We start from the raw sequence: 11,357 nt of genomic DNA on the forward strand, positions 1-11,357 counted from the left end.
CAGCCATGCAAGCCTTTCTCCTGCCTCACACTCACACTTTGACCACTAAAACACACACACACACACATGCACACACACACGCACACACGCACGCACACACACACACACACACACACACACACACACACACACACACACACACACACACACACACACACACACACACACACACACACACACACACACACACACACACACACACACACACACACATCATTATAACACCATCATTGATATACTTTAATTACAATACCATTATAGGACATATTATAATTACAATACCATTATTTAGTAGCCTATAGTAGCAAAACCATTATTCATTACAGAATTACAATATATTGCAATTAGTGTCCACATGAGTAGGGAGAGAATGAGTGTGCAGGAATACCAACACTGCTGAGTTGAGCCACATTGTAACGTTCGTCGTTAAGGGTAGACCAAGGCGCAGCGGGATTTGAGTTCATCATATTTTATTGAAATGTGAACCAGAAAAAAACAAAAAACAATACAACGAACGAAAAGCTTCGTTGTGCAAAAATACATGCAACCAAACAAAGAAGACATAGATATACAACAACTAGAGTACCCACCCTAGTCACACCCTGACCTAACCAAAATATAGAGAGGTCAGGGCATGACACACATATCAACCCAGTGTGTTAGTGTCCTACTTTAGAATGTTCAATACCCCTGCTTCCAGTCCAGCTCTATTCGATGTAAAACCCAGTAAATTTAGGAAGCAGATTGGACATGGAACGTGGGTTTTACAATACCTTCTTCACATGATGGCATTTTCAATTCAAATCATGTCCAATTCATTTCCTAAATTGACTTGAATTAAAATGGAATTGACGAAGCGGTCTATATGATTGGCTATATGTACTGTATTCTTAAATGAGGCCGCAGTGCTGCTCTGGTGTGAAATGAACAACTCTTTACTACACCCCCAGAAGCTAGTCTGAACGAAAGAGAGGAGAAAGAGATGAAGCGAGAGGGAGAGATGGAGAGAGAGAGAGATGGAGCGAGGGAGAGATGGAGAGGGAGAGAGAGAGTTGACCATTAACTAAAGGCAGAGAGAGGGAGGGAGACTCCTCTTCTTGCAATTCAAATTACACTTAATCCAGTGCTATCAGCTCTGCTCTCCCCTCATCCCTCCATCTCTTCCCTATCTTTTTCCTCATTCCTTCTCACTGAGAATGTTGTGCATTAGCCTCCCTCATCTATCTCCCTCCCTCTTCCTCTCTAGTTTTATCTGGGAGAGGAGGGGAGGTGGAGAGGAAAGGAAAGGAGCAGAGGAGAGGAGAAGATTGTCCAGCAAAGAGAGAGGAGCCGAGTCAGCACAGCTCTATCCTCAATGATGTCAGAGATCCCCCACCACACACACACACACACACACACACACACACACACACACACATACACACACACACACACACACACACACACACACACACACACACACACACACACACACACACACACACACACAGCACCTCATTAACAATATCATAGTTTACGCCTTTTGGTCATCATGCATGTGATACATTTTTTTGGGCATAAAGGAAAAATAGGCTGGTATACACAGTACACTGTATCTGTTCAGCAGCATTGCTGACTCTGCTCTGTGCTCTGGGAAGAAGAACGGATGGGGAAGAAACACACAGAAACACTCTGAGGGTTAGAGTTGACAGAGATATTAAACCTCTTGTCTTCCCCCTCTACACCCCTCTCTCTCTCTCTCTCTCCCTCTCTCTCTCTCTGAGATGCAGGACAGAGATCTCATTTTGATTTTGAGAAGAGAGAGAGGAGGGTGTTGCATGTATTAATACAGAGGAACACTGCATCAAACCAATGCACTGCACTAATGCTCTCTCTCTCTCTGTGTGTGTGTGTGTGTGTGTGTGTGTGTGTGTGTGTGTGTGTGTGTGTGTGTGTGTGTGTGTGTGTGTGTGTGTGTGTGTGTGTGTGTGTGTCTGTGTTCGTTCGTACGCAAGTGGCTGTGTGAGCCGCGGCTGACAGGGAGAGGAGTACGTCAGCATTACATTCACGTTCCCACTGAAGGACAAAGGGAGGGGGGATAGAGAGTCTTAGCTCCCAACAACACACACACACACACACACACACACACACACACACACACACACACACACACACACACACACACACACACACACACACACACGCACACACACACGCACACGCACACATACACATACATAGGGAAAAAAGAGAAAGACTGTACAAGAAGAGAAGAGGAGAGGGGGATTGGAATGCTGCTGTGACGGTGTGATGCTTGTTTGCCGCCTCTCTTCTGCTCTCTCACTCTACCTTTTGCTCTCTCCCCTCTCACCCTCTAGCTTGTCCCCCTCTCTCTTCTGGCTCCACCGTGGTTACTGCAGTAGTCCAGCAGCCAGTCGGGAGCCACAGAGCAACTGCCACAACTTGCTACCTCACCTCATCCTTACTGCCCCCAGCCCTGAGCTCAGGCACGGAGATCAACTAGTAGGCAACCAGGACAGACAGAGAGACACACCTCGGGAGAGAGTACCAGGCCAGGAACTTTCCATACCTGCCTCTGTTTACGGATACCGGTTACAGATACCCTGCACAGCCACCATCGCATCGACACAGCAGGAGTCTACCCCTCTCTCTCTCTCTCTCTCTCTCTCTCTCTCTCTCTCTCTCTCTCTCTCTCTCTCTCTCTCTCTCTCTCTCTCTCTCTCTCTCTCTATTTTTCCCTCACTGATACTGAGGAGAAGACAAAAACACTCTCTCCTTCAACTGCTTTTTCCTCTCCCTCTCTGCTTCTCTTTCTCTAAAGCGTAGCTCCGGCAGCACTGCGCTCCCTCTCCTCCTCCTCCCCTCTCTCTAACCAGCACCCCCATCTCTCCACCTCTCCCCCACCCCCTCAGGAAGAATACTGCTAACTGTGCTGCACGCGGCAGGCTGCAGCTGCTATAGCCACGGCCAGGCAAACCATCGCAGGGACAGGACCAGAAGAGAAGAGAGAAAAAGAGAGGACATTGGGATGACTGCGTCAGGAGTCCTTTAGCTTTTTTCTCTCTCTCTCTTTCTCCATCCATCAGAGCGGGGCGAATCAGGCACCAGCTAGCCTTCGGCAAAGTCACCGAGACGGAGGGCTCTCAGCCGACATACACACAGAAACACAGAAACACACACACACTCACGAGGACCTGCTAGACCGGTGGATTTAAAAAAAAATGTATTGTCATTTTTTTCCTTTCTGCTCGGTGTGTCTGGCTTTTACTGCTTGATGGAACAGTGTGATTCGTCAACAGAGGGGCTGTGTGTCTGCGGCTGCAGGCAGGGAGAGGGGGAGAGGAGGAGGGCCGGGGGACGCCAGTCACCTGCTTAGCTTAACCCACACGGCCTGTCCTTTCCCACCGAGCCTCTAGTCTCTACACACTGCTCTGCTCCACTCTCACCACCGGCTAACAGGAGACATTTTGTTCCATTAGTTAACACAGGGACATTACCACCACTTTCCAGATTGAAGGAGAAGAACTGAATATAAATACACTTTTCACATTTCTGTTTTTCCATGGAAAGGGAAATATACATGACTCTAGTTCCTGATTGTTTTTTGTGATATTCAGAAAGGAAGAAACAAGGGACCGTTTAAGAACTAATGAGGTAGGTGATCACTGCAAAATCTTTCCTTTACTGCTGCTCTGCCTTCACATAATCTCTCTCTGCCTCCCTCTCTTCCCCCTCTCTCCCTCTTTCACTCTCTCTCTTCCCCCTATCTCCCTCTTTCACTCTCTCTCTTCCCCCTCTCTCCCTCTTTCACTCTCTCTCTTCCTCTCGCCCCCTATCACTCTCCATCTCTCTTTCTCGCTTCCTCTCTCCGTCTCCCTTTTTCTTTTTTCTCTTTCTCTCTGTGTCTATCTCTGTGTAGCGTCACCCAGTCTCGTCGATGGCGTGGCGAATCCTGTCCTTGCTCCAGCCAGGGTAGGAGGGTGGTGCGTCCTCCTCTAGTGTCCGTCTCGCCCCAACATGCTGAACAATGAGCCCTCCGCAACATGAGTACTGTGGGCCGGGTTTCTCTGCAGCCCACCTGGAACGCAGCCCTGCTCGCCCTGCTAGCCCTCACCATGGTGCCAGCTCTCAGTGTGTGCCAGCCTGCCGGCCTGGGTCCTCCCCCCAACCCCCAGAACTGTCCGGTGGTGTGCTCCTGCACCAACCAGATCGGTAAGGTTGTGTGTACACGCCGTGGCCTGGTCAGGGTTCCCCCCGGGATCCCCACCAACACCAGGTACCTCAACCTGATGGAGAACAGCATCGAGACCATCCAGGCTGACACCTTCAGACACCTACACCATCTGGAGGTGCTGCAGCTGGGCAGGAACGCCATCAGGCAGATTGAGGTGGGGGCCTTCAACGGCCTCACCAGCCTCAACACCCTGGAGCTGTTTGACAACAGACTGACGGGGATCCCCAGTGGGGCTTTTGAGTACCTGTCCAAGCTGAGGGAGCTGTGGCTGAGGAACAACCCCATTGAAAGCATCCCCTCCTATGCCTTCAACAGGGTGCCCTCTCTGATGAGGCTGGACCTAGGGGAGCTCAGGAGGCTAGAGTACATTTCTGACGGGGCCTTTGAGGGCCTGCAGAACCTCAAGTACCTGAACCTAGGGATGTGTAACCTCAGGGAGATGCCTGTCCTGTCTCCCCTGACTGGCCTGGAGGAGCTGGAGATGTCTGAGAACACTTTCCCTGAGATGAAGCCTGGCTCTTTCCGCGGCCTGCGCTCGCTACAGAAACTCTGGATTATGAACTCTGGGATCACCGTGATCGAGAGGAACGCCTTCGATGACATCACAGCACTGGTGGAGCTGAATCTAGCCCATAATAACCTGTCATCTCTCCCCCACGACCTCTTTGCCCCGCTGCAGTACCTAGTGGAGCTCCATCTCCACCACAACCCCTGGAGGTGTGACTGTGACGTGGTCTGGCTGTCCTGGTGGCTCAGGGAGTACATCCCCACTAACTCCACCTGCTGCGGCCGCTGCCACTCCCCTGCCCACATGAGAGGACGATACCTGGTGGAGGTGGACCAGACCACATTCCAGTGCTCTGCTCCCTTCATCCTGGATGCTCCCAGGGACCTCAACATCTCTGCAGAGAGAGTGGCTGAGCTCAAGTGTCTTACGGCCGCCATGTCATCGGTCCGATGGCTGCTTCCTAATGGGACCGTTCTGACCCACGGCTCGTCTCACCCTCGGATCTCTGTCCTCAATGATGGAACGCTCAACTTCTCCAACGTTTTGCCATCGGACAAGGGTGTCTATACTTGCATGGTGACTAACATGGCAGGTAACTCCAACGCCTCAGCCTACCTGAATGTCAGCAATGCTGAGCTCAACACCTCCAACCTGTCCTATTTCACTACAGTGACTGTGGAGGTGCTGGAGCCCACTGTAGAAGAGACCCCCAAACCCAAACCCACAGTCCCAGCCTCGCCCTCAGTGTTCCAGCCCGTCTTCATCTCCACGCCCACCATGCTGCTCCAGAGCACCCAGACCCCCCGCCAGGTGTCTCTCCCCACAGCCCGTGGCCCCACCCACCCCTCCGCCAGCCTGGACGAGGTCGTGAAGACAACCAAGATCATCATTGGCTGCTTCGTTGCCGTGACGCTCCTTGCCGCTGCCATGTTGATCGCCTTCTACAAGCTGCGTAAGCGGCACCAGCAGCGGAGTACGGTGGCAGTGGCGAGGACCATCGAGATCATCCAAATGGATGAGGAGGTTCCCGAGGTTCCCCCGGCCAGGTCAGGTTCTAGCGAGTCTGAGGAGATGGGGCTGGCTCTGCCCACCATCTTAAAAGCAAGATACATCTCATCATCCTCATCGTCCTCCCACAGAGACAGAGACAGAGACAAAGACAGAGACAGAGACAGGGACAGAGCTGCCTACGGGGCTCACTGGACCCATAACAACCTGGGAAACTCCCTGCACCGTTCCTCCAGCCGCCAGCATCATCAGCAGCACCACCACAGCCTCATCAGCACCATCGCAGAGCCCTACGTCATTAAGACCACTCACACCAAGGAGATGGTCCAGGAGACCCAGATCTAAGGGACTCATGCTGGCCTTACTGTGGATCTAACTGTGTGGATCTAACTGTGTGGATCTAACTGTGGATCTAACTGGGTGGATCTAACTGGGTGGATTTCTATATGGATCTGACTCTACTCCCTCCTCTCTTCCTCTCCTCACTGCTCACCAGTCCATGCAATAGAATGCACAAAGAAGACGGTAACTTTCTTTTGTACAGAGTGCAAAATGGAGACAGTTTTATCTATCTTGTACATGCTTATACATAAATATAGAAATGTAAAAAATATACATCTATATAACTTAATCTAATATGGGGATGGTGTTGGGATTATGTATCAAAGAAGAAAGTAAAATTTAAACTATTTTCTAATAACTTGTAAGTTCTATTTAAAAGCGAGAGATGTTGAGGTCTCGATGATGGTATGTTTGATTGATTGAGGGAGGAGCTGTCTTGAGGGAAACTGTTCTTTTTGTCATTTAGACCATTTAGGATGTAGTACAAGCCCTTTATACCCACAGCAGTTTATAAAACAACAAGCCCTAACATCAGATCAGGCTTCGCAGGTACATCTTATAAAAGTGGCAGTTTGTACTGTGCCAAACGTTACAAATACAATAAAGGACTCCGGAAGATTATGAAAACCAACAGCCACATCCTAGCAAAATCTAGACAGAAAGACAGAGAGTAATTTGTCGAGGGAGAGACGTAGAGAGAAGAGCATAGATTTTGCTGTTCAGTAGCTATCAGCCAAATGGTTTTAGACTGCAGTGAATTTCTGCAGCTAAGGTTTAACCCTTTGTTTTCCGGAGCACAGCTACACATCTATCTAAAAACAGCTCTTTATGTTACTGAATCTAAACCCATTTAGTACGGTTGTATTTGATTTACCCCAGGTTCCCTTGGCTAAGATGAAGGACAGGCTATTATGAACAGAGATTTGGTGTGGTTTCTTCATGCAGATTTAGGTTGTATTGTTCTTTTTTATTTTTGTCTTGGGTTGTGACATGCTTCTTAATGGCATGTGTAGTGTTTAGGGTTAATGTAGTGCTGCATTACAGTGGTTCTCTGTCTGCTCTCTGTAAGGGCTCGTTCTAATGGTAATCCCTCACAGTTACAGACGTGGTGCAGAGAGACTGGGGTTTGCTGACCAATCTGCTTTTGGAAGAAAAAAAGGAGCTGGGCTGAAATTAAATGAATGTCTGGACATTGGGCTTGTTTCTCTATGGACTTCATTGAAACAATGAAATTGTTTTTTCTTTTCCTTATTTTGGGTATTATTTCGAGCAACACTATTTTTATGGGGTGTCTATAAGGAGGCTACAAAAATAAAACCTTTAGTTTTGTATTTCTCTACTTGGAGACACTTCAACGTGCCATTATTTTCCCTGTCCCTCTTGATGACAGTGTGGAGATATTAGCTTGTAAGCCTGATAGCATGTCAGTCCACAAACACTGAACAGAATGTATTCATAATTCTAAATGGAGCCCTACCCCCTACCCTCCTAGTCACAACTGTAGATCGGAAAAGGATCAGATAAACTTGAGCAATATGGCAATTGCTTCACCTTGCCTTCTGATAGACTTGTGGAGTTCTTTGCCATATTCCTTGCACCTATCCAATCATTTCAGACGTACAGTACATCAGTGCTAAGGGGGTAGGGGGTAAGATGGAGTAAGAATTTGGAGGTCCATGCTATTTCTATGTTAGCTGTGATAAGATATGGTCTACCCTCCTCTTCCCCAGCTATTCCTATGCATTGCGTTTCCACTGGTCCCTGTCAGTGAATGAGTCTTTAAGTGAGGCTGTATACAATGCTGCATTATCCTCCCTCCCACACTGGATCTCTATGAGAGGGCCTTCTGATCTCTGCTGCTTCACGTTGCCTAGGGGGTTAGGTAGACACACACACACACGCTGAATGCCAAATCAGCCTCCAGCCCCTTCCCCATAGGCACTCCTGTAGAGGTAAAAAATAATAGGTACAAGCAATATGGTAGCAGCCCCCTTGTCCTAGGTGGTATTGTCACTATATGCTCACTATGCTCACACACATACAATCCGTTCAGATCTACAGCAGTGCATAGTTGCTAGAGGGGCAGTGCAAATAATCTGACATGGCTTCCTCTCCTTATATATTTTTCTACTATTTTCCTGATGTGAGGGGACTTTACAGGAGAATGAAAAGTATTGGTATTCTTCCACCAATTGCTTTCCTCTTGTCCTGTAGTGTCACAACAGTGCAAATGAAGGAAACAAGGAGAGAAAGCTACTTTAGATCATTGAGATGCAGCCCAAGTGGTAGCCTTAACAAGGCAATACTTTCCAAATGTAGCGGTACAGTGAAATACATAGTACATCATTGAAGGAGTTTGCATATTGTTAAACTAATTTCTGAATGAAAATGAACCACTCCTTTTATCATTAAGTGGATCTGTACTTCAGGTAACTGCCAAAATAAAGGAAACACCAACATAAAGTGCCTCAATAGGGTGTTGGGCCCCCACGAACAAGAACAGCTTCAACACCTTGGCATAGATTCTACAAATGCCTGGAACTTTATTGGAGGGATGTGACTTCATTCTTCCATGAGAAACTGCATAATTTGGTGTTTTGTTGATGGTGGTGGAAAACGCTGTCTCAGGCACTCCTCCAGAGTCTCCCATGAGTGTTCAACTGGGCTGAGATCTCCACACACGCACACGCACACACACACACGCACGCACACACACACACGCACGCACACACACACACACACACGCACGCACACACACACACACACACACACACACACACACACACACACACACACACACACACACACACACACACACACACACACACACGCACGCACGCACGCACGCACACACACACATACGCACACACACACACACACACACACACACACACACACACACACACACACACACACAAACACAAACACACAGCGGATGGTCGGAGGGAATGAACATTATTACAAATAATTTGTAGACTGCAAATTGACTGCAAGAAGCCCAAAGATATATAATATTTAACTAAAACATAATAATTTAAAACTTTGCTTACATTTGTATACGATCACGTGTCTTTCTATTATTCTGTATTATTCTGTATTTCTTCAGAAAATAAAACCGCCAGTTGAGGAACCCTGCACTATGCTCCGTAGAAACCCCTCTTTGAAAGTCACTGAGATGTCTTCTTCTAGCAATGGTAGCCAAAATAATGATGGGCGATTCTAAACATGATCTTAATCATGATGGGATGTTAATCCCTTAATTAACTCAGAAAACCACACTTGTGTGGAAGCACCTGCTTTCAATATACTTTGTATCCTTCATTAACTCACGTGTTTCCTTTATTTTGGCAGTTACCTGTACATCCCTGTGTGGGAGAAGGAGCCTACAGTGTAACTGATATTTAACTACACTGCCACAATTTCACAATGAAAATGAATCATTTATGTTATCACCAGCAATAAGCTTCCACTGTACATTCACAATGTGTGAGTGTTTCATCATGTCTTGTCCTGCACTGATTACGCTTCTGAATCACAATGATGTCACACAGTTGAAAGGTCAACCATCAGAAATGAGTGTTTGTGTTCTGTGGTGACTAGTGCAACATCACTTCGACCTCTCAGCTGCCGCTTCAGATACACTCAGTCACCGTCTCCCCCATTCAGAAGACACACAGACTGCTACTGTTTCCTCAGCTCAGCTCAGAAAACCAAATGTCACTCAGGGCCCAGGCGGAACAGGAAGACAGGAATGGAAGCATTGAAAATGTTCATGTTGCTCCAAATGAGACGTTTATCTGTCTATTTCAGTAGAAAAGGGGTAGAATTAAGCCATTCAATAATTACAGAGACATTCTGCTGCCAGGCTTGGAGGGGACTATAAAGGCTGCTTTTAAATCCTACAGGCATCAATTGGACTGGCCTCTGTAGGCAGAGGCTACAGATACACTGCCCCCTCTGCCTTGTCCTCTTTTTCATTACCTCCTCCTCCCACTCCTAATGCTCTTCCCTTCCTACTCTTCCACTTGTCTCTATAAATGCCTAAATCTACTACATATGATACATTCATAACGCATTTCAGACAGCTGGTTCCTAGAGAGTGTTACTGACTGTTTTCTATCCCATCTGCTCCTCGGTGTGTGTGTGTTAGAGGACTGTCTACAGGTGTGCTGGTGGGAGCAGATGTGTCCATGTATTACTGGGTCAAGTGAATGTTTTCTGTAGTTTTCTCTGCAGGGTGAATAAGAACATTTTACACCAGAGTCAGACACTCTCCTTTTTCGCTCCTCACATCTGAATGCTTCTGTGATGGGTGTTTTTCCTGCAATACAACAGCTTCTTATGTGTTCTCTTGAAAGGAAAATCTTCTCCACTTTTCTTTCCATTGCGTGTTTGTGAAAGATAGGTTACCTTTGAGAGACTATTAGCTCTCTCTGAGGTGGGGAATCATGTGTGGATTAACATGTTGTAGGCCCCAATCAGGGACTTATTCACATTTGGGGCACCAGGCCACTGAACTCTCTGGCCAATCATTATGATCAATGACCAATAAGTGTCAGATAGAGAAGAAAAGCAGGTATTTGAATAGCTCTGCTCTAGGCCCTTGTGAAGATCTTAAAGGATTGGATAGGTGTCAGCAAAATGGGAGAGGTAGTGCTATCATCATATAATGTCATATCTACTGAAGTGTCTTTGTCTATTATATGGGTTAAGGGTTGATTTGTGATTATGCATTAGTCTGCAAACACAAGAGCCCAAACAAAGGCTTGCTGTGAAAACATCCATAGTGCTAATACGAGACAGCTCCTCTCTCTTATCAGTAGCAGTGGAGTCTGTCATGCATTCAGACTGTGCCTACATGTTGCCTTGTTGCCAAATGAGCTATGAAGATGCCTTGTCATAACTGTTATCAGTCCCTCTCCCTCTCTCCCCTCCTCTTTGTCTGAAGCTAATTGACTTAAATCCAGACTACTCATCCAGTCAGCCCTAGATTAAACTCTCTTTCTCTCTCTATCTCTCTCTCTCTCTCTCTCTCTCTCTCTCTCTCTCTCTCTGAGTCAGTTTTATGGTTGATTTATTATAGCATGTTTCCCAAGTAAAGACTTTCAGTAGTTTTCCAGATTCAGGGTACAGTATATTGTCATATAAAAGGAATAGAAATACCTGCAATACTCAACTGGAATATTGAAATCTATATTTCTATTCCTTTCGTATGGGATATGGAAAAGATCCAAATCTCAAAGGTGGACTTTTATTTAAATGTAC

General features: G+C 46.9%; 1 protein-coding gene across 1 annotated transcript; it reads left to right on the forward strand.

Moving 5' to 3' along the window:
* The first annotated feature begins 2,725 nt into the window (after positions 1–2,725).
* Positions 2,726–7,431, forward strand: LOC115134207 (leucine-rich repeat-containing protein 4-like). The gene has a single exon (XM_065022509.1). The coding sequence runs from the start codon at positions 4,044–4,046 to the stop codon at positions 6,093–6,095; it is 2,052 nt and encodes a 683-aa protein (XP_064878581.1). The 5' UTR covers positions 2,726–4,043; the 3' UTR covers positions 6,096–7,431.
* The last annotated feature ends 3,926 nt before the right edge of the window (positions 7,432–11,357 follow it).

This window comes from Oncorhynchus nerka, linkage group LG9a, assembly GCF_034236695.1.
Source record: "Oncorhynchus nerka isolate Pitt River linkage group LG9a, Oner_Uvic_2.0, whole genome shotgun sequence".
Taxonomy (NCBI): Eukaryota; Metazoa; Chordata; class Actinopteri; order Salmoniformes; family Salmonidae; genus Oncorhynchus; species Oncorhynchus nerka.